We start from the raw sequence: 24,281 nt of genomic DNA, 5'->3' as shown, positions 1-24,281 counted from the left end.
TGTAGATTAAGATCTGATAGGACTGAATTGGCTAGAATGGGGGCAAAATTTGAGGAGGTACAGGTAGGTACAGTACAGGGCATCAATCACAATGGCAAAAGATCTGTTCAACTCAAGATACAAGGAGCATAGGAAAAAACAATGCGAGGCTCTGTACCAGACACACAACACCAGTACTGAAATGCATGGAAGGAGCAGTGAATAGAAAACACAGATGGGTGAGAAGAACAGGGAAAGAAGGAAAGAAGAAACATGAAATCTGGCTCTTAGCTTTCAAAGGTCACGTTGTTTTTAGATCAAATTCCACCCCCAAAGAGTTTATCATTTATCAGATTATGAAAGATGAGTAGACAGCAAGGCCTCATATTACAAAAACAACAGGAGACAAACTTCATACCACCAAACATGGTTCCAAAGGGAACATGACTGCTTATCTTCTGACTCAGGAGGTGTCACCTTGGTATTCAGCCATCTAGAAAACTGTACCTCGCAGGCTTGCTCTGCTGGCCTCAAGTAAGTGACCTTGGGATGCAGATGGGTGCCCCAACTAGTACAGCTGCCCAGAGCTGTCTATGGGGATGGTTCAGGTCTCTGTATAAGTACAAAGGTCTTCCACTGATGAGTGACAGAGAGGAGACTCTGGATAGATGTGGTATATAGAGAGACACCTTCCTGGGATGGGATGCTGAGGAATGAATGAATGACAAGAGTTCTACATTCCAGATCAGGTCACTGAGAACATTCCAACACAAGTAAAAACTGCAGATGGGGATGGAAGGGAAATTTGGCCCAAGCTAGACTCAGGCAGACCCTGTGGCTGCACTTGGAGTTTCTATACTGCACCCCTACACATCACCCAGCTCAGACCACTACAGACTAGCAAGCATCCCTCCCTTGGTTCTCTATAATCTAGGAGGACGTAGGGATGCCGAGTTCATAGGAGGCTCTTCCTGACCCCAAGGGCTCCAAAGCAAGCTGGCACTGAAGAATGACATATAGAGAAATTAAAAACAAAAATACAAAAACATAAACTTCTTATCTTCCTACAAGGCTCAAAGGTCGTGTGTGGTAATCCAGGAACGTGCAATTGTGGGACACTTCTGTGTATGTTGAGCAGTGAGAGGTGACAGCATGTGCCCCCTGCAACCCCAGAGGGAAATTCTTTCACCTACATTCTATAACCATCACCATGCAGCAAGGAATCGTGGAAACAAGAGCACATCATTTACAGTCTGGGTGTATCCTTCCCTTGGTTAAGAACTGCAGAAGTTTTATTCAAATTAAAATTTAAATCTAATTCTTTTAAGTTAATTTCTGGTTAAATCCACCCCTAAAAAGAGTACATTAACGGGTGACTTTTATAAACATTTGGGGCACACGAAGGCATACCTTTGGGACATGGTCTTGGGCTCCTATTTCATTGGAGGGAGCAAATCCTTCTAACAGACACAGAAGGGAGAGGCACGAGGTAAGATCGGTGGACTTCAAGACTTAGGGTCGATGTGTACTTTGTGTCCATGTATGAGAATGGAACAGTGAAGGTTGTTGAGATTGGCTTGGGAAGAGGGGAGGGGGATGGGAGGAATGACGGAAGGGGAGAAGAGTCTGATTAAAGTACATGATATGCATACATAGAAATGTCAACATAAAATCCTCTGTAAAACCAACTGATGCTAATGTCTAAAAAGGTGGGAAAAAATGTTTCATGTGGACCTAAATCCCAAATAACTAATAAATCAAAATGAGAAAAAGCTGATGATGAGTTCTGAACACAGAGAGCCCTGGTTAACGAGAGTCAATTGCATTTGTAGGCTTCTCACAGAGTACAGTCCTACTGAGAGACTCGAGAATTGTGTCTTGATTTTGTAACTGGCCAGGCCGAGAGGCATAATTCTGACCGCTTTCCAGCCCCTGAGATATATTCAGACCTGTATGGCACTTCTATAGTGCCTGGACTAAACAACATGTGTAAAAAAAAAAAAAGTCTGCTTCCAGAACTGGAACTGAAGGTGATTATTCAGTTCTCACAGTATTTCAGTAAGGTCAGTGTGAATCATACCCCCATTTCAGACAGGAACACCAAGACATTGGGATATTAAGTCACTAGCACGTGTCCCTTACTGTAACTACAGGCAGCTGGGATTGAGCCTGGGAAGTGGGCACCAGTATCCACACTTTGAGCCACAACTCTGTTTTGGGAAACTGCCAACAGTGTTCACGTGCTTTGGCCTGATACCCCAGCTAAACAATGACCAAGCCAAAGATATCTGAGGGCTCCCTCTAGGCTAGCTCCCTGTCACTGCAGACACCAGCCATTATCACCTACATAAACCAAGCCATTCTAGGTCTCACCTCCAAGACTCCTGGCTAACCAGGGTGGGCAAATATGGTAATGACCAATTCTTCACAGAACTTGGGCCCCACAGTGTACCTTCACAAACAGATGGCCAGAGAGTCACCAGTGAGAGGAAGTCATCGGTCCACGCATGTAGAGACTGAAGATTTCCACATAGCTACCACAAAACCCCCACAAGGCAGCCAGAATCTGCCTTCAAAACACAACCTTCATAGACAGTTCTAGGTGATGCTAACAATAACAAAAGTGAAGAAGAAGACTTATTTTAAGATGCGGGGTTAAAAAATTATTGAGGAAGACAGGCATGGTGATGCATGTCTGTATCCCTTAGCAACTCAGGAGGCTGAGGTCTGAGAATCAAGGTTTGAACATAGCCAGGGCAGAAAAGTCCAAGAGACTCTCATCTCAACTAACCAACTAACCAGCAAAATGCTAGTGGTGGAGCTGTGTATGTGGGGGGGGGGGGGCGTTGGCGGGGTAAGAGTACCAGTCTTGAGGGAAAACGCCAAACAAGAACACAAATCCCAAAGACTGATACTGGGCCATTTGTAAGGAGATCGAAAGACTTGGAAAAACGTATAAAGGGAAGTAAGTCAGACCAGAGAAACAAAGGTTGCATTGTTTTCCTCATTTGCAGTAGCTAGGATGTGTCTATGCATCTATAAAAAGTAAACATACTTGGTAGTATGTAAGTAGTTACAAATGAATTAACCGAAGTACAGTAGATTGTATGGAGAGCTCAAATAGTGTAATTATTTAGAAATACAAAGTCAAAGGCCCATAAAATAAATACCAGGAAATGTGTACTTGTAAGAGAGGGTAAAGCAGGATGGTGGGGAAGGGAGAGGGAGTGGAGAATGTGGTCAAGAATTCATTGTACATACCACAAAATTAAGAAAAGCAAGGGAAGGGGCAAGACAAAGGGGGTGAAATGAAGGGTGACACTGATTAAAATGCACTATATTCATAAACTACTTTGTTATATGGCACTTTCTTTGTACAACTACTTAAAGACGATAAACTGAAAAAAAGAACGGAAGTCCTTGAGTTCAAGCCCCAGTACTGGCTGGCGTGTGCATGCGTGTACGCGCATGTGCGCACGCACACACACACACACACACAAAGTTACTGAATGGGATGTTGACATTTAACCATCTTAGGTTTTATCATTTCACATCAGCCTCATGGTGATGATCTGTTCAAGAGCCCAAGAGTTCTAGAAATGGGTCAGGCATCCCAAGGAAAGAAGCAAACACACTGCTGCCTCCTTTGCAGAGAGCATTTCTCCTAGAAAGACCCTTCCCAGAGGTGGCACCAGCTCACGCCATTTGGACAAAAAAAAAAAAAAAAGCCAGCACCATGTCACAGTGTGCCTGCATTAATACACACTTGCACAGGGCACATACAACAGGAGGATTTCCCAAATCATGCCGCAATGCGAACATCTGTTTATTTTTCCACACACATATACACTGAAATGATCGCAGGCTCTGATAACTTGGATTTTCTCTGGGAGGAGAATGGTATCAGTGAAGCTTTCTGTAAAAATGAATCAACACACAGTGGTTTTCTCCAACTCTCGCCTCTACTTTTAAAAGACTGAACTATCCTTCAGATGCTCCATGTGTTCATGAGAAGTATTTGCTGAGAAATATGGTGTCTGACTTACCGACTGGATTTCTATCGAAGAACAACACTGGGGCTTTCAGAATGGACTCAAACATTTTGTTGTGCAAAGTTTGTGAAGCATTAACAAGGACGTAGAAGACCAGCAGAGATCTGGCTATGCCGAAAAGGACTGTGGCTACAGTTAAACCTAAAATAAAGAAATAGCACTTAATAGAAAGCAGGATCTCTGCTTTGTCCTTAACAATGCTACAAGCAGGTCAAGTGATTTATAAAGATATTGCTCATTTCATTCCATAAAGCATCAGGATTCTACCAAAAAACAAAAAGTATTTGCAACATAACACTGTCAAAGAATTAAAAGTTCATTTTTGTTGTCTCATTTAATGAAACTCTGTGGGAGAGAATGAAGTGTAAACTGTCATTTCATCCCAGGTTCTCCAAATCCAATGACAAGTTTGATCAGAGCCGACCTTCCCTCCTCTACATTGCAAATCTTCCTATTTACAACATGGCCAATGGGCAGATACCATGGTATGCTTGATACCAATGTGTGAGATTAACAGGACAGGAGAAATGATTTACCTTTTCCTTGTAGAAAATGCCCAAGGAACTTCAAAGAATTTGAAAATACCACATTAGGTTGCAAATGGAAAAACTCTTACAAACTTGAATTGCAAGAAAGTATCAAGTATATATTAATATACAATAAGTAATCTAAATAAGCAACTAATCTCTGACCAGATAACTTAATAAAAACACAAAAATGTTTTTGAATAAACACAACTTAAATTGCATATCTTATTAAGGCATGCATGAGTACCCAAAGAACCTTAAAGAACTTTTCCTGATGTTTGTTTTTCATTCACTCATTCATTCGTTCATTCATATTTGTCTAGGGCTGAAACTCAGAGCTTCAAGCATGCAAGTTAAGCACTCTACCACTGAGCTACATTCCTAGCTTCTACATTCCTAATATCTATTCGTTCACAATGCTACAGAGTGAAGATTTCTGTAATAAGTAGTTCTCCTTCTAATAACATCAGTATTACTTAAAAATCTGAAAGCTAATTCCCAACACCACCAACAGGCATTTTCCTTCGTCTGGCCCCATCCTACGTGAATATTTAATAAAACCCCTTCCCCTTCTCCTTTAGGTTTCCCTTAGTGCCTAGATTTGGATGGAAAACAGCTAATGGATTTAGGATTTCTTTGCAAAACGGCAACAAAACAAGCATGAAATTTTAGTGAGTGGATTCTCACAAAGATAACTCACTGTATCCCAGAGGAAAACTTGTATGAGCATTTCCTGTGGAAATACTTAAAATTTTAAATGAGGATTTCCATTAGAAAGTATGTACTGCAACATATATTTCCAAGCACTGCTAGGAAAACTGAATGCTGTGGTATTATTAGTGGGGCAAGCCAAATGTTAAATGCATCCCACAGTTGGGCATGTGATAACATTGTGATCTGGAGGGAAGAGAGAAGGAGTTCTAATTCCCAGACGCTGGGTTTCTCCCTGCTCAGCTTCCCTCTTCAGTAATTAGTGAAGCCCAGGGGATGAGCAGTGGTGAAGGGAGCTTTGCATATCTGGGATGGAATAATGCTTTTATTGGGGAAAGGGGGAGGAGGGGCTTGCTGGAGGATTTCATCCAAGTTCAATAAAAGCCAAGGTTTATTCAGACAGAATTGGAACAATCCGAACCACAGAGTGGGGATCCGTTTCTAATCCCCTGCCCGTCCATAGAATGATAGGAGATTTAGCTAAAGCAACCTATTAGAATAGACAATAGCCACATATTTCCAGTGGCTGATTTCCTGAACGCTCAATCCTAGTTTAACTTTCAAAATCCAGTAACAGAGTAAATTAAGAGTCTTCATTCAACCTCTTTCTTCTAGTCGATTTTAAAAAAAATAATTATTCTAATTAATTCACAGAGTAAATGCGACTCAGACTCCTAATCTGTGAAGACATTACTGAATTACTCCTCCAAGCCCAAGGCACCCACACAGGCTCATTGTAAGCACCTCCAGCTCTCATATAAAAGACCAAATGATTAAACTTTACCTGCATACATTCCTAAGTACCAGTTAAGATCTAGCTGCTTCGTTACATTTCCTTCCCCATTTAAAGTGACATTCAGTTCATTTGCCCTACGGAAGTAACAAGGGAGAAAAAATAATATTAAACTATAGTTAGAACTGAGATGAACACACACACACACACACACACACACACACACACACACACACACGAACCTAAGTTTGGAAGAAATATCCTATTCTGGTTCACACAGTCTTTTGTACAGCCACCTTATAAAAATTCAACTTGAATCCCGACTTTCAGTCAGGATTCAATACATGGCTGAAGACAGACGTGGGCAGAGACTATTATGGGTCACACTCCACCAGCAAGCACTTCCGTTTTTCTCCAGGTAACTCAGTGAGGATTAGGAGAGGAGGCTCAACAAACTCTCCTCTCCCACAACTCTGAACAAGTGAGGCTTCTTAATGCTTTTATAGCACTTCAGGGAAGACCAGAAACAACTCACCAGTAGGAAAGCCACCAGTCCTGAAGGACATAGGCAACCTGGAAGAGGAAAACACAAAACAAAACAAAAAACCAGCATTGGCATGATTTATCAAGCCAACAAACCAAGTAACTAAAAATATACAGTCAAAAGGAGAAGGTTCTATAGTATTCACATGGTCCTTCTGGCTCTTGTCTGTGCCAAGCCTCTCTTTACAGAGAGGAGAGGGTCAAGAAAATACACTTGACAACCTAAAATCTTCATTAAGAAATCTGTTACTTTTCCAGAAGCTCTTTGTAATGTACATGCATCTCACTGATGCATGTCCCCAGCTCAACCCAAGTCCCAAGTGACCTGGACACTCCAGCACTCCTGGGGAGAAGGTGAAAACGCAATGTCATCTTCTACCTGAGCTGCCATGTTAAGCAGAACAAGGAAAATGATCATCAGCCAGGGGGCGCCAGCTGTGAAGTAATTCTTGTAGGCCTTAAAACCAATTTTTCCTTCAGAACGGCTCTCCTCAGACTGCACAACCTGGACATCCTCCATCTGTAAGAGACAGGAGGCAGAAAGAGACAAAATATATACAAAAGAGTTTCAGAAGCTGATAATACACCCTGCTGGGAAAACTACGAGAAAGAAGACCCATTATACACTAATGGTAAGAGCCCAAAATGGCCCATCTTCCATGGAGAAGTCCAGTCAAACCCTAACTGCGTCACCCTGCACCTAGACATGCCCTGCTCAGAGACTATCAGAGAAACGGAAGTAACTTCTATACATTGCAGCTTTCTTAACATGTGGCATCATGACTTCCAGCACATGCCTAGTGCAGCCAAGTTCAATTTATTAATATTAATTGACAAAAGGGTATGGTACTCTAGATTAGATATACCCCAGAATGGAGGGTTGGAGATGAGGTTCGGAGGCAGAATACATGCTGAGCATATGCAAGACCTGGATTAAGTCCCAACACCAAAGCAAAAATAAATATAATAATAACAATTATAGTAAACTGGTTAAGTAGAACAGAGGCTCAAAATGTTAGCCAAATACAAAAACAGCTGGAACACTACATCTGGGTAACAAGAGTTTAGGTAGCAAAGCAGAGCATAGCACCTCGGTCTATTTTTATTTTTTAATTTTTATATCAGATTCAACCAGGCTCCTGTATTTGGCTTCTGAGAGTTTAGACAGCAAGGCTGGCAAGGATCAGACTCTGCATCTTGGATTCTGCAACCACAGAATAAAAATTTTCAGGAGAAAAATAGTGAGTCTTGATTAAACACATAGAGATGTCTTTCCTTATCATTACTCCCCTAAACAATACATTATAACAACTATTTATATGGCACTTGTAGTGTTATTTCAAGTTGTCTAAAGATGTATTCAAATACATAGCAATAAATAAAGATATAGGTTACATGCAAATGCTATGCCATTTTATATGGCTGAATGGAACATCATCAGATTTGCATATCCATGGAGGGCCTAGAACCAATTATCAAGAGATGACTATTTTGAAGGAAGTTAGAGTACATTTCTGTTTAGAGAACTGAGATAGATTTCACATAGGCTGAAGATGTGGTTGGCTTTATGCAGGTTAGAGGGCATTCAAAGGTGGTAGCAGCCAGGTGTGGTAGTGGACACCTATAATCCCAGACATCTGGAAAGCAGAGCCAGGATTGCAATTTGAGGCCAGCCTACACTTCTTCCCAAAAAAGAAGACAAGAGTGATGGCTCACCCTTTTAGTCTCAACCATGTGAAAAGTGGAGGTAGGAAAATCAGTTTAAAACCAGCTGTGGCTCAAGTGGTAGACTGCTAGCCTGGAGCTGAAGAGCTCAAGGGCAGTGCCTAGGCCCAGAGTTCAAGCCCCACCACTGGAAAAAAATAATAATAATAACACCAGCCCGGGCAAAAGCATGAGATCTATCTAAAAAATAAACAAAAAGCAAAATGATTGGGGGGTATAGCTCTAGTGGTAGAGAGCTGAGGGTCCTGGGTTCAATTACACACACACACACACACGCGCGCGCACGCACGCGTGTGAACACACACAGTGTGACTCTCAGGCTAGAAGTAACTCTAAAGAATCTCCTCTAAAGGAACTAACTTGAAAGTCAGTTAGGTCCTTGTACATGCTCCTTCTGCCTGGACAAAAAGAATACAGTGGTAGACCAGTCCACTAAATAGGAGATGTAGTTGATTCCATGCAAGTCACAGCAGCTCTCTGGCTGGGAGGGGGAGAGGGGGAGGTTAGCAAATTCAGCCTTTGGTTGCAAAAGCAAAGCCTGGGACCACCAAAGCAAGTAGGATTTACCTACAGTAAGTTCCAGACTTCAGCTCAAATTCTCCTGAGCCACACAGGCCTTTAGAACATCTAACAACCTGCCCACTACTGAACTCCAGGAGATGAGCCACCCCACCACCAAAAGAGAGGCTACTAAAGGCTATCTCCCCTTCCTTCTGCTTCAATTCTACCAATACCACTGCATAAGGCTTGGGAGCTGCACATGAAGACTCATGGGGAGAATCAGCTGATGACTTGTGAGACCCCAAAGAGCCAACAAAGCCAGGCCTGTTGTGACCAGAGAGGACTCACTTCTTGGCCCTCTGGGACGCCATCTTTCAAAGAAAGTTTAGAAGAGTGCTGAGACCAAATGGAAGACTCTGAGAAGGTGCGATTCCTCAGCGTGGGAGTCCCAGGCGCTGGAGACGGCTCCGCTTCCTCCTGTTCCTTCTTTAAAAGGGACCCAAAATCGACTCCAGATTTCAGAAACTCAGTGTAGGTTCCTTTCTGCACCATTTCACCCTAAAATGCAAATACTTTCAGAGGGACACATTCATGTGAGTTCACACGTGAGCTGTCTCAGATAATTCACCGTGATAACAATACTGACAGGACATAGTCAAACATTTGAAGGTACAAAGGGATTGTTTCTGACCTTCAATGAGGGATCTGACCCAGGGAGAGTCAGAGAGACAAAGCACAAAGGGATGGATCAAAGCACCCAAACTCTTGAGAAATTCTCACTATCCTCACATCCAAGATGGGAGGTTTCTCATGGATTAAATGGTAATGCATAAAAGATCTGTTCATGTCCCTCAATCCTGTGTATGTGATTACATTTGGAAAATAGGATATTTACAGATGTAGTCATGCTAACATGAGAGCATGCTGGGCCCTGGTGGCTCGCGCCTGTAATCCCAGCTACTAAACTAAAGAAACTGAAATCTGAGGATCATGGTTTGAAGCCAGCCTGGGACAGGAGAAGTATGAGATGCTCATCTCTAATTATCCAGCAAAAGGCCCTAAGTAGAGCTGTTGGCTCAAGTGGGAGAGTGCCAACCTTGTACCCACCTTCCCAGACTCACTCAGCCCTAGCCCGGGGTCTCCCTACCAGCTTCTTCAAAATCATGTCAGGACCATGTCACCGCCCCCACCCCACACCTACTTCAGATGCTCCTTTCCTCGGGGGATGGCATGGCTGGCACCTTCACATCACTACTACTTGGTCCCCAGGAAGCTGCCCTGCCTCTGTGTCTCCTTTGTCAAGAATGGAAGCCCCAGCAAGGCGGCGGTGGCTCAGGCCTATAATCCTAGCTACTCATGATCTGAGGATCATGGTTCAAAGACAGCCTAGGCAAGAAAGTCTGTGAGACTCGTATCTCCAATAAACCACCAGAAAACTGCAAGTGGCACTATGGCTCAGTGGTAGAGCACTAGCCTTAAGCTGAAGAGCTACGAGACAGCGCCCAGGCCCAGAGTTCAAGCCCCACTACTGACAGAAAAAAAAAAAAAAAAGAATGGAAGCCCCACAAGGTCAGCAGCTTGCCTCGACAAGGTCCCTGGGAGGCGGGAGGGGAAGTAGGAGAGGGAAGGAGGGACGCTCATGACTGGAAATGCCAGGGAAGCGGGGTTCTGAGCGGGGCACACTCAGCAACCCACTGTGTTTCTGCTATTAACAGAAGCTGTTGTGTTTTGTTTTTTTAGACAAGCTGGAGATAACATTCAAATGGATTCAAACATGCCTTACTGTCATTTCCAAATGATCTACTTTGCCATAAAGCATGGAACAAAGGAAACAAAAATGGCTAAGGAAGATGGCACCCTCATCATGAACAAGTTCACCAGGACAGTTGTAATGGTGTAATGTGAAGCAGCAATTGCGTACAGTTTAGAATAATTACAGCAGGGAATGAAACAGTGGCAATGCTACAGATCCTCTGAAAGCATCCTCAAAGACATGAATCTCAGCTCTAAGGAAGGGACATGCAACTGAGGGAGTTTTCCAGGCAGGGGAACCTGCCAGAGAGGGCACCATGGAGTGCCAGCAAACTTAGGGAACGTCTAGAAACTACTTACATCCTTCAATATCAGAATCTGGCTGGCAGCCCTGAGGTACTGCAACTGATGTGTCACTAAAATTGTGACCTTCTCATGCAATGTCTGACAAATGCACCTGGAAATGTAGAAGGCACAGGGTGAAAAAATATGCGTCAGTAAGGGTGGTCCAGATAGGAAATAACAGTTCAAGCCATAACGAGACAAAGAGCACAGCTGTCAATGATATGTCATTCAAATACAGATGTAAATGCAAGTTAACTGAAAATACAAATATAAATCAGTGATACCAACAGGGATTCAAGCTTACTAGCAAACAATCTGGAGTCTCAGTCTGGCAAAGGAGACAGTGACTGCTGACATTTCCCTAAAATTCCATTTAGCAATTATTCTGATATTTCATGATAAAAGCAATTGAGCAATACTGAAGATTCCAAAACATGACTTATATAAAATATGACCTCATTGCCTTGTAGCAATGAGAGTGACAGATCGACATTTTTTCCCCTGATAATCATATCCTAGGTGATTACGATCAGAATCCAAGACTCGAGATTCTAGATATAAAAACATGATGCCAGAGGGCTTTTACCGTTTTCCTTCTGGCATATCTTGGTTTGGCTTACTTCACACCAATGTTTCTCAACCTACTTAAACCCCTCTGCAAGTACAACACCACGCTTTCTGGCTTTGGTGGTACTAGGGTTTGAACCCAGGACCTTACACTTGCTAAGCAGGTGTTCTACCATTTGAACCATGCCAGTTCTTTTGGTTTCCTGCATTATTAACAGGGTCTTATTTGCTGCTCAAGCCCACCTCAGAGCCAAGATCCTCCTACCTAAGCCTGCCAGGTAGTTGGGACTAGCTGTGACCACCCCTGCTTGTTTCTGTGTCCAGATGGGCCACAGAGCATGGTCCTCCAGATCTCCACTCTCAGAGTAGCTGGGATTACAGTCAGAAGCCACCGAGCCACACTCACACTGTTAACAGAACGGTTTCTCCTTAATTCAAAATTAACTGTCATTGACTTACAAATGTCTGAAGGGAAAAGTTAACAATTGAATCTGATGGGCTGTTATGTTCCAGAAGGCCCAAGTCAAAGGTTTCACAATGTTTTCTTCCCAACATCTCCCAGCATGGACAAGATTATAGAAATAATTATCTTATTGTCATTGGTAGCTTTAATTTTTTTCCTAAACTGGCTATTTTCCCCAAAATGTGCAGGAAAATAGTTCCCAAATGCTTGAGATTCAAAATGCCCAACGAAATTAGAAACAAAAAGTCTTAAAGAGACATGTTCTTGCTTTGTTGCCCATGCCGGCCCCAAAATACTGGGTTTAAGGGATCCTCCTGCCTCAGTGTACCAAGTAGCTGGAACTACAGATGCATACCTTCATGCCATAAAAACTAGTTTACCGGGGGCTGGGAAGGTGGCTCAGTGGTAGAGTGCTTGTCTTGCATGCCTGAGGCCCTGGGTTCGATTCCTCAGCACCACATAAGCAAAAAGAAAAAAAGCCGGAAGTGGCGCTGTGGCTCCAGTGGTAGAGCGCTAGCCTTGAGCTGAAGAGCTGAGGGACAGCGCCCAGGCCCAGAGTTCAGGCCCCACGACTGGACCCAAAAACAACAACAACAAAAAAACTTGTTTACCAATGAGCCACTGAATTCTGATCCTATACAACAGTTACGAAGAGTCAAATACACCATGCTGGAGGTGAATACATAGGAAAGTTGGCCCCTACCGGGACTCATTTGGTTGTCACACATTCCCTGAGCAAGTACCCCAACAGCTGAGGATGCAACCTGTGGCTGAACAAACAGACAACGGGATCAGCAAGAGGAGCAACACTGCCACGAATACTGAAAATACAGCATCAGATCATAAGCATGAGCTCTGAGGGCAAACCAAGGTGTGATCTGCTACTGTGGAGGGAAGAGGAGTAGAAGGCCTTTCTGCAAAGAGGTGACAAAGGAGCCCCAAGTCTACCTGAGGGAGCTGAGGGTACAGCAAGAGCAATGGCCCTGGAACTCCTTCAGACACTCAAAGCCCCATGTAGTGGAACACAAGACATGGAGGTCACCCAAACCCTCAGAAGACCATGGTGTTCCCTGCCTGAGCAGAGGGAGAGGCAGGCAGGAGGCTTGCACCCTTCCTTTCTCCTAGATCTGACACATGGTGGGCCAGCTCTGCCTTCAACAGAAGAAACACTGAGACAGGCAGTCATGACACGGGGTGCACTGGATGGAGGGGATGTCGTAAGCTGCCATGGTTGGAGTACTAGTTGGTGTGGGAAGAAATGGAAAGGTGCACAGTCTGCCGATTGCAAAGAACCCTTGATGGCCAGGCGTGGACTTTAAACCACATCCTGAAGTCAAGGGAAGTCTGTGAAGGAAAATAGAGACGTGAACTTCTGCTGTGGTCAGAATGATTTCATTCCTCTCCAGATTCTCACACAAGGACATGTCTCAGGTGAAGGGGCCCTTTCATGAAAAGCTGCCTTTGTGACTAGAATCAGTGTCCTTGTAGAAAGAGGCTTGAGATGGGTCACAATAGCCAAAGCTATGGAAACAGTGCAGATGTCCTACAACAGATGAGCACAGGAATACAATGCGGTACATATACATAACGGAACTGTACTCCTCCATTAGAAGGAATAAGATTACGCCATTTGCAGGGAAATAGATGGATCTAGAGCAAATCATGTGAAGTGAGGTAAGCCAAGCACAGAGAGACAGATGGCACATTTTCTCTCATGACTGGACCTGGTAACCTATACAGGACTCTAGGTATCCACACTCACATACTCAAGACCAAAGGAGGAGACCCTCATGGGAGGAACTCGAAGGTGTAACTGCTCTGAATATTTACAATACTTTTTATCAAAACAAATTCTAGGAAATAGAAACCTGGTGTTTTTTGCTGTTGGTGGTAGTGGCAGTATTGGGGGTGTTTTTTGCTTTTGGAGTTTTGACGGGGGGGCAAATAGGGAGTGCAGAAACAGGGATGGAGGATGAACAGATGCAATCATGATATTCAGTATATACTGTCTTGAAAATGAACAGGTAACTCATGAGCAGTGACAGAAGGGAGAAAATGGAAGAAAGCAAAGAAGGGGTAACGTCCAAAGGAAGAAATGTACCCAATACTTGACTTGTGAAATGATAACTCCTCTGTATAGCACCTTAACAATCACACACACAAAAAAAAATTTTTTAAAGAAGACTACCCTTCTACCCTGTAAAGGCAAGGATGGAGATTTATGAAGCAGGTACCAAATCTGCTAGAACCTTGACCTTAAACTTCTCAATCTCTACTACTGTGACAAAAGCATCTCTGCTGTTGATAAGCTACCCAGTGCGGTCTTCTGCTATAGTTGTGTAGAAGGACCACACTGGTACCAGTGTGGGTGCTCTAATTAGTCCAACTCCAAAGTGCTGATTGTGGAGGAAGGCAGGGTACTGAGAATTCAGGGCTAAGTCAAGCTCCACAAGGAACAAGAGATCAGACTGACATCTATTCATCTACAGCCCGAGGCTTCCGTGTATAAGAGAGACTACTTCATGTTCATGACATAATAGTTGTAAAACCCGAAAAGTCTAATAACCACTGGATGTATATTCATGACCGAAATACAACTGTTAATGGCAAACAGTAGTGTTAATTCATTCACTTTTAATACAAAACACTTCACATTTTTTCAACACAACCGCCATCTTTCAGTGCAGATTGTTCAATCCAATTTTCTAACTCGTTGAGAACATTCTCCAGTTGCTGCTGAGTGATTTCCTAAATTGCATTCCAGCTCCCTGCTCTAAGACCCCCGCCCCCCCCACCAAGAATGTAGTTCTGATTAGCAAACAACATTTTTAACAAGTTAGCTTCTATCGAGTGTATATCCAAAGTCATTAAACCTTAAAGGTGAGAGAAGACTTTATAAACACTTCTGTGTTCAAAGAGATACTTGGGGTAGGGGGAAGCCAGTGCTATGCATACTCATACTCAGCAAACTAGAATGCCTTTCTCCATCTTCTACTTGGGGGTCCAGTAGGAGTTGATCTTCCAGAGATGGAAAACTTGGGACTGGACCCACCAGGCTCACATAGGCAACAAAGTGCCATCTCTGCCCATAGGAAAATCCACCACGTTACTATGGGAGTGGGTGGGAAAGGAGGGTCAAAGCAGAGAGCTGAGCCAAAGGCAAAGTGCCAGCTACTTCCGTTTTCTGCTCTCTGCCTTCTCAAACACTCAATGCCACAACGCACTTCTTATTTTTTACTGTGACAGACACAGGTTGAAATTTGCCATTTCAATCTGATTCCACTGCAGAATTCAATGGCAGGAAGCATACGCATGTCATGCAACAATCACTACTATCTACTTTCCAGAATTTGTTCCATCACCCCAATACTAGGTACATTCTTCCCCCCACACCCTCCCAGAATGCCCTGCTCAGTGGATAACCTCATGTTCCAATCCTAGAATGGAGCCTGGAGATGGGAGATTGTCACATTGCTACAATCTGCCTTTACTTTGCTATTTAGGACCTGTTATGAGTCACACACACACACCCTCTTCCACCCCAAAGTGTTATGCTAAAGCCCAATGACTGCATCCTTTAAGTGAACAACAGAATATTTAGACAGGTGATTAATTAAAGAGGGGCTGATGGCTCACACCTGTAATCCTACCTACTCAAGAGGCTGAGATCGGAGGATCATGGTTCAAAGCCAGCCAGGGCAGAAAAGTTTATGAGACTTATCTCCAATTAACCAGCAAAAATGCCAGAAGTGGAACTGTAGCTCAAGTGGTAGAGTGCTGAAAAAGCTAAGCGGCCAGGCCCTGAGTTCAAGGTGAGGAAAGGGTGAAGACAAGGAGGAGGAGGAGGAGGAGGAGGAGAAGTAAGAGGAGGAGGATGTGGAGGAGGAAGAGAAGAAAGAACAAGAAGAGGAGGAGGAAGAGGAAGGGGGCAGCCTGTAAGGTAGCCTTCATCAACCTGACTCAGTGTCCCTCTAAGAAGACCTAGACACTTCAGGAGGAAAGATGACAGGACACGGCCAGGTCACTGTCACAAGCCAACCAGAGGCACCACATACTTCATCTCAGATTTCCAGCCATCCAACCAGGAGAGAAAACTCTGTAGGTAGAATTTTGTCTTGGCAGCCTGAGGCAAATACCACAGAACTTTACAGTTCGCATTTCTAAATGTTTTTGCGTACTGTATCACCCACTTCACTGCTAGACAACAGCCTGCCTACTTCCTGTCTGCAAGGCCCCTGCCCACCATGCCCTTTGCTGGTTCCTGGATATAAACATAGTGAGTGGTATATATAGCTTACACCAAGTTCCCAGGGCTCAACTCTTGAAACCATATAACACAAATTATCCTTAAATTCTAGAATTCACTAAGTATTTCCAAAGCTACAGACCAATACCAGGCCTTTCCACAGAGGCTCTAATTAATCAGGACTGTTTAAAAATCAAACAGCTTACAGCCCATAAACAAATGACAGAGTATCAACAAAGTGACAATCCATAACTAGGCACTGGTGGCTCATGCCCATAATCCTAGCTACTCAGGAGGCTGAGATCTGAGCATTGTGGTTGAAAGCCAGCCTGGGCAGCAAAGTCCATAAGACTCTTATCTCCAGTTAACCAGCAAAAAAAGCCAGACATGGAGGTATGGCCAGCCTTGAGTGAAAAAGCTAAATAACAGTCTAAGGCCCTGAGTTGGAGCCCTACTAACTGGCACAAGAAACAAACAAATAAGCAAGCAAATAAATAAGCAAAAGAAGTGTCAGCCAGCGCCAGGCTGCTGAGTAAATGAACATCGTGGCTTTTCTTCCTCGGATCTAGATCCCTGACCGTTTCTTAGTTATTCTCCACATGTAGCAGGGGTGTCAGACAAAACGTAATTCCCAGACAGGAGAGCGCTACTTGCTTCCTGACTTTCTGATAGTGACCTCATGTTCACATCAATACTTTTCTCTGCAAAATTCTTGCCTACAAATGAATGGGCTCTGAGGAGCCAGAGCGAGGAAGGGAAGAAGGCCACAAAGTAGCAGGAGCTAAATCTGAGCCAACCAGAAAGGGAGACAAACTCACAGCTGGAACAGGTGCTTGCCGACTTCTGCATCCACAGCACTGAGCGGGTCGTCCAGCAGGTAGATGTCTGCATCTTGATAGACGGCTCTGGATAACAGAGAGAGGACTCAGACGGAAGCATTCCCTCCGCTACCCACTTCTTCTGGGATCTTCCCAACATCCCCAACTGGACTTTCATTGGGTTGCCAATGGAATAGCCCCACACCCAAACTTCCCAGGGCTCCTCAATGCAGCGAGCAGGCCCTGAGATTTTGCCCCCTTTCCTGCCCTGAGACACGCGTGGAGCAGCCACAGAAAGCCCATTACCTCGCAAGGTTCACCCGCGCTTTCTGCCCTCCACTCAGTGTGGCTCCTCGATCTCCAATGACGGTCAGGTCTCCATCCTCCAAAAGCTGTAAGTCCTGCATTTGGACAGAGGCAGGAAGAGAAAAGGCCATGGGAAAGTGCTCAAGTCTCCTCGTAATCTTCACAAGATCTTTCTTTCATCAGACATCCTGCGAGAACTTGATCAACAACAAAGCATTGCAGAGAGACTCACTTACAACCTTTCAAAAACACCCTAGGTGTTTTCATGTTGTACCTTGGTTTTGTTTTTTTATCCCCCTCACAGAATTTTAATTATTTTAATGGCTATTTGCTGAATGTCAACTATGAGCCAGAAGATTGTCCTGGCTACAGGGACTGTAGCCATGAAAGAAGCAACTGAGACCAATCTCCAGAGCTACACAGGCAAACACAGAATAGAAAGGAACAGTTGGATGTCCTTACCCCAGAGAGACAGCTAGTGCCTAAAAGACTGATCAGCTGTTATGACTCAGAAAGGTGACCCAGTGCTCATCAGCATTTGTTCAGTTACCATAGGAGTAAAACAGCAGCGTGTGTGTATGTGTGTGTGTGTGTGTGTGTGTGTGTGTTTTCACAGAAGACTAGCCTGAAGTATTAAATAACAATTATAAAATTTCTCAGAACGAATTCTTTTTGCTACTTTATTGGTACAGTACTAGAGTTTCCTTGGTCACGCTGGTGCTCTACCGTTTGGCCATGCCTCCAGCCTTTTTTGCTGATTATTTTGGGAGATGGGAATCTTTCAGACTTTTCTACCCCAGGCTGCCTTCAAACCTCCTCAATCATCAGATTGCAGCCTCTGGAGCAGCCAGGATTATAGGTGTGAGCCTCCTGTGCCTCTATGGAAATCTTGTCGTTCAGGCAATACTACGACCAGAAGCTGAGCATAAGAAACGTAACCGTTGTCACTCACCTTTTTCAAAGCGCAAGCCTTTAGTACTTTCTCATAGCGCTCCTTCTCATATTTCTTCCCAAACAAAATATTACTCCTCACAGTCCCTGAGAACACCCAGGGCTGCTGGGAGACGTAGGCAATTCTTCCGTGCACGCTGACCAGCCCCTGACTCGCAGGCAGCTCCCCCAGCACGGCACTCAAGAGCGAAGACTGAAACATGTCACAAACAAATGCCTACGGTCAGCACAGGGGCGGGGAGAAGGGAAGGAGGGCGGCCCACGGGAGAGTGCGCACAGGGAAAATGCTGTACCGCAGGCCCAGCCTGGGGAGTCAGCTAAGACCAGCCTCTCATTTCAAGTAGATTGAAATAAGAACATTGAGCAGATCATTATGGGGTGGTGTAAACCGATGTTTTGTAAAAGAGTATTAACAAAATACACCTCTAGTCCCCCTAAGCAAGTTTCTCCCAGATGGAATACTCGGTAGAGCTGTTACCTGTGATTAGGAAAGCTGTATGAAATGCTATGGGTGATGATGACTGCAGCCCACACAGAACTGATGCTGAAGGAAGCCACTGCCACAGCCAGTTACCCTTCAGTTTAGCAAGGACTTGGTCCAGAAAAGCTCTGAATAAGTAATATACCCATCGTTATTATGCATGGGGAAAAGTTTATTAAAATTAGAACTCTGGAGAGCAAAAATCCATCCTGGAAGCAAGGATTCACCCTGCCATCTACACCCCCTACATTTAGATTCCTATTCTTTGCTGTTTAAGAAGGTGTGGCACTAAGTGTCCATACATGGCTCCTTCAAGTCTTTTACCTCACACAGATGTCATGAGTCTCTCTGCCTGCTACTCTGAGTGCTTGGAGCCCTGAACTCCTTTGCCTATCTGCCTATCTGCCTGGAAGCTTCTGGTGAGATATTAGGGTTCGGCTTTTCTGCGTATCTTCATCAGAAGATATGTGCAGGGTGCCAGTGGCTCACACCTGTAATCCCACCAAATCAGAGGGCTCAAAATCATGCCACCTGCATTCTCCTGCGAGAAGGTAAGACATCCTACGCTGTTACAACAAGCTACCAGAAAGCATGACAAGCCTACCTTGCCTGCTCCCACGGGGCCGATCACAGCTAACAATTCACCAGGTCTGACAGTAAAGGACAGGCCTTGGAGGGTTGGTGTATCTAATGTCTACAAAAAAAAAAAGAGCCCATTTTAATTTTAGTAAAGTAAGACAAAACATTTCAAAGAGTGGAGAAAACACAACAATGATCATCAATACAAGAACACAGCCCACATCTTTTTTTCCTTCTCCTCCTTTTTACATAGTGTATACTGCGTTTCAATCACCCAGTGATATGTCTTGGGGGTCTGTAGCAATTGGACAGCTTTGGTAGATTAGGAAGGCTATTATTTCCTTGTACTGGGTTTCCTATGAAAGCAGCCACCAACATCCACAGCTTTTCAGTAGCACACACAGGCGTTTCTTGGTTCATTCAAACTTCCTGACTCAAACTTCTAAATAGAATATTCAGCACCTGCAGTGTGTCTTACTATGATCCCTCGTTTCTATCTCTGTACTCTCCACAAGGTGGCAGCAGAGGCTTGTGGCACACTGGACCCTGACTACTAAAACAATGTGAAATCTTTACAAATCTTTATTTGATAGAGAATAAATCTCAGCAATGCTCTATGAGCAAGAAGATGCTTTCTGTTATAAATGTAAATATAAATATAAATGATTCATACAAATGATGGCCCACAGTGCAACTAACTTCACAATGCAAATCATGTCCCAGTTCTTTACATGAAGTACACCTTACCTATCATCCTGGCCAACAACAGTAGACACAGAACACTATTACTATGAAGTCCATAGAGGTATGTGCTACAGTATCAGTCCAACATTCATTTACTATTCAAACTACAAAACTAACCAGCTATCCACCCTAAGATGAAGAGAGTGAAAACCAGGAAGACTATGACTTTACATAGTATAGGCTGAGCAGCCCTTATCTAAAACCCTCAAATATGAACTTCTCCCAAACCTGAAATTTCTGGACATCCCATTCAACAGCTAAGGTTGCTGTGCAAAATCACCTTCACACTATGTGCATATGAAAAACATGTAGCTGAAGTTCATGTTTTGGGGTACCACTCCCCATTGGGGTCCCCTATCCAAAATTCTTCATTATGTTCCAAAATCCAAAAGCTATCAGAAATTTGTAATGTTCTTGGTCTCAACCATGAAGGTACACACAAGGATAAAGGCACACTCAACCTGTATGAAATTTTGAGAAAATCCTGGGTAATATTTAATGGTTTTAGGGGAAAAAATTGTTTTGTAGTGTCTCGGATCAACTTCTTCCTTAAGAGGCCAAATCAAATTCATACCTTCTAAACAGAACTTCCCAATATTACAAAACAACTGAGAGGATTAAAATATGCACTGATAAGCCAGTATAGGCGGTTCATGACTACGTAATCCTAGCTACTCAAGAGGCTGAGATCTGAGGATAGCAGTTCAAAGTCATCCCCGGCAAGAAAGTACATGAGATTCTTATTTCCAAATTAACCATCAGTGGCTCAAAGTGATAGAGCACCAGCCTTGACCAAAAACACTTTAGGACAACACCCAGGCCATGAGTTCGAGCCCTACAACCGCCAAGGAAATAATGCATTGGGAAACAAGGGGGAGGATTTGCACCATAAGCCTAAACAATGTTTTCCTTACCCATTCAATAATAGTAAAAGTAAGATGGTACAAATAAGAATTGGTTTAAATTGAGTGGAGAACCTCAGTAGTAGTAATCACCAAGCATAAAAACTTTCCTTCAAATCCAGATGTCAACACTATTAGAATAAATCTAAAGCCAGGCTTTACACCTGTAATCTTAGCTAGTTAGGAGACTGAGACTTGACAATTGTGGCTCAAAGCCAGTCTAGGTATAAAAGCCTATAAGCCTCTTTTATCTCCAATGTTCAAAGAGCTAGAAGTAGCAGCTGGGCGCTGGTGGCTCATACCTATAATCCTAGCTACTCAGGAAGCTGAGATATAACAGTTCAAAGCCAGCCCAGGCAGGAAAGTCCATGAGACTCTTATCTCCAATTAACCAACCAAAAAAAAACAAAAAACAAAAAAACAGGAAATTGCACTGTGGCTCAACTGGCAGACCTTTTGCCTTGAGCTGAAGAGCTCGGGAACAGTGCCCAGGCCCAGAGTTCAAGCCCTAGTCCTAGAACAAAATCAATAAACCTAAGAAACAATAGAAGAAAACTGACAGTGAGGTCAAATGGATGATGTTTGAGAACCTGCGGGGGTTCCACAGCTAGACTCTTCATCCATATGCTCCACAGGACGGATCTCAAAGGCTTGACTCTGAACCAAATACCTGAGAATCCAGCAAACTTATGAGTCCCAAGCCCTTGCCCTGTGCTTGTCAAAAGGTAAGATCATGTCAGGTGGTCCTGGGTTTGAGTTCTAAGGTTGAGGGGAGGAGTCAGACACGGGGGCTTTCAGAGGGAAGCTGAGGTGAAATGAAGGAACACTTTTGGGATTTTCTCTTCTGCCACAGGAGGGAAAAATGATCAAGGGTGTATCAAAAGAAACACAGCTTCTTGAACTCTAGAAAAGGATCCTTCACCACAGAGCCTGGCACCCTGAAAAGCAGAAGCCTCTAAAATAAGAGAGGCCTGTATAAAATAGTTTAAACCCCTGCAGGAAGATCAGGCCCCAGGCCTTGCTTCACTGTAACCACAAGGGGGCAGCATTTGATGGCTCCAGGAGCTTGGGGGGGCATTTCAGTGGGGGGTAGCTGTCTGTGTAAATACCAGTAGTGGTGCTTGAACCTGGGGCCTTGATGCTGTCCCTTGGCTTTTTTGCTCAAGACTGTCACTGTATCACAGAGATAAGAAGTAACAGTCTCATGGACTTTTCTACCTAGGCTGGTTTCGAACCACGATCCTCACCTCCCAGCCTCTTGCGTAGCTAGGATCGCAGAAGTGAGCCCACCAGCACCTGGCTTATCCTTAACTTTCTACTGACTGCAAGCCTTACTCATGACTTGGAGAACGTTTATACGGTGTGTTTTCATCACATGAGCCAGTCACCTTTTAGTCAATGTGTAACATTTCAAAATTCTGTTCCATCAATGTCACCCAGTATCTCTTGGGAGTAACAACCTTATCATGGAGAATCTGTTACCTTGTCCCAGAAGGCAGTGAAATCCTGCACATGCACGAGGGCTTTACAGTCTGGCGGTGGCAGGGTTTTGCGCTGTGAGATCTCATCAAGTAATAGAAAGTTCTGGGGCAGGGGGAGAAAAACAGAAATTATATAAACTGCAGAAACAAAAGCACAAACAAAACTCAGTAATACATCTCTATGTCTAACAGATTTACTGATCATTTAAATAATGGTATAAAAATACCAACTCCCATCCAAACATGCTCTCTATTAACTGGAAGTGGAGAAGAGAGAGACTGAGAGAGAGGAAGAGGGAGAGAAAGGGGAGAGGGGGACCCTGGAGGGGTAGGGGAGGAGATAGATATCCTCGCCTTAGGAGAACTGCTGAGCACAGGCAGAAATGAACATTTTTAATGATTTGGTTTGTGTTTCTAACAATAAGCTTGGGGGCTGGGAGTGATTTGTAAATATATACTGGATCATGCCAGAGGCCAGAAGCAGAGTAGAGGGTCATTCCTCACTCTTCAGCAATGGAGTCAGGCCAGAAGTTCAGGCTTGAGACATAAGACACTTGGCAGAGAAAGAAGGATGGACTCTTGTCAGTCTGTCTGGATACCTAGGCAGTTAGACTTACTGCCTTTCCCTCTCTCACACATGTCACATTGACATATCCTAATTTGTCACTACCACTTACATGATCAAATCTAAGTAACACACCCTTATCTAGTTAAGTTTCTAGCTCCTAAAAGAAACATATTTTAGATACCTCTTTTGCAATCACTTGCCTTTTTCCATAGTAAGTCTCCTCCTCTTTGACAGCAGGAATGACTTCATCTTCTACTACCTATTTTCTGCCCTAGTTAGTAGCCAGGCAACATGATTTAATTGACTAAAACAAATTCTTTCTGATCATTACAATCTAACATAATGATGATAATAGAAAAACACCTTCCTGTTCCTCAGACACCAGACCATTTGTAAAGCAACAGTGACACAGAAAGTAGACGATCAAGAACGTTCCCATCTGTCTCCCCTTGTTTTTGAATGGTCCAGAATGAGGACCACTCTTGGGTAGCCTCCCCGGTCAATGTATGGTCAGTGACTCAAGCTAGGGCCTAAGGAAATGAGCTTCTTCCACCCCGCCCATGGCCTCAAAGACTGCCCTCTAGGGGAAGGACATGCACAGTGGAGCAAGGAGAAATACGGGTTCCTAATTCTACAGAGCATCACACTAACCTAGAACTTGAAATGGGGTGGACTGAGTCCTCCCCTCTGTGATGTGAAATGTGTCCCCTCTAAAATTCAGATGTTGACATTTAACAGCCAATAAAGTATTAAGAGGCAAGTCTTTGGAAAGTGGATATAACTTAATAATAAAGCATTTATCCAGCATGTGTGAGGCCCTATGTTTGCTCTCTAACATCATGCACTCTCTCATATATATATATATATATACACACACACACACACACACACACACACACACAGAGGTGGGTCTTTTAAGAGGTGATTAAACCACAAGAGCTCCCCTATTATGAGTGGGATTAAAGCTCTTTTATAAAAGGTTTTCGTGAGGACTATTCTTCCACCTTCCGCCATGAAAACACGGTATTCCTCCTTTCCCTTCCAGAGGGTAGAGCAGCAAGCAACCCTCAGCAGACCACCAAACCTGCCAGCACCTTGACCCTGAATTTGCCATCCTCCAGAACCAGGGAAGGGGGGAAAATCTACTCTTTAGAAATTACCCAGTCTGGAGAAGATCTTTACTAGCCATACAACGGACAAGAGTCTCATATCTAAAACATACTTGGAACTCAAAACATGAAATCCCCCAACAACAAATCCTCAAAAAAACAACTGCCCAATAAATAAGTGGGCGAAAGACTTAAAGA

At 43.8% G+C, this 24,281-nt stretch overlaps 1 protein-coding gene across 1 annotated transcript in view; it reads right to left on the bottom strand.

Annotated features, from left to right (window-relative positions):
• The window catches only part of Abcc4 (ATP-binding cassette, sub-family C (CFTR/MRP), member 4), a 183,047-nt gene that overhangs the window by 110,137 nt on the left and 48,629 nt on the right, over positions 1 to 24,281 (bottom strand). The window contains exons 8-18 of the mRNA XM_013023011.1: positions 22,408 to 22,509; positions 19,305 to 19,394; positions 18,221 to 18,412; positions 17,269 to 17,363; positions 16,963 to 17,049; positions 10,884 to 10,980; positions 9,120 to 9,329; positions 6,925 to 7,065; positions 6,538 to 6,575; positions 6,054 to 6,139; positions 4,026 to 4,172 (exon numbers count right to left, since the gene is read on the bottom strand). Coding sequence (XP_012878465.1) covers positions 4,026 to 4,172; positions 6,054 to 6,139; positions 6,538 to 6,575; positions 6,925 to 7,065; positions 9,120 to 9,329; positions 10,884 to 10,980; positions 16,963 to 17,049; positions 17,269 to 17,363; positions 18,221 to 18,412; positions 19,305 to 19,394; positions 22,408 to 22,509 — 1,285 coding nt within the window. The remainder of the gene's footprint in view (positions 1 to 4,025; positions 4,173 to 6,053; positions 6,140 to 6,537; positions 6,576 to 6,924; positions 7,066 to 9,119; positions 9,330 to 10,883; positions 10,981 to 16,962; positions 17,050 to 17,268; positions 17,364 to 18,220; positions 18,413 to 19,304; positions 19,395 to 22,407; positions 22,510 to 24,281) is intronic.

The sequence above is a fragment of the Dipodomys ordii genome, unplaced genomic scaffold (genome assembly GCF_000151885.1).
Source record: "Dipodomys ordii isolate 6190 unplaced genomic scaffold, Dord_2.0 Scaffold65, whole genome shotgun sequence".
Lineage (NCBI taxonomy): Eukaryota > Metazoa > Chordata > Mammalia > Rodentia > Heteromyidae > Dipodomys > Dipodomys ordii.
Note: the sequence above shows the minus strand (reverse complement) of the source record. Positions and strands in the feature narration are given on the sequence as shown.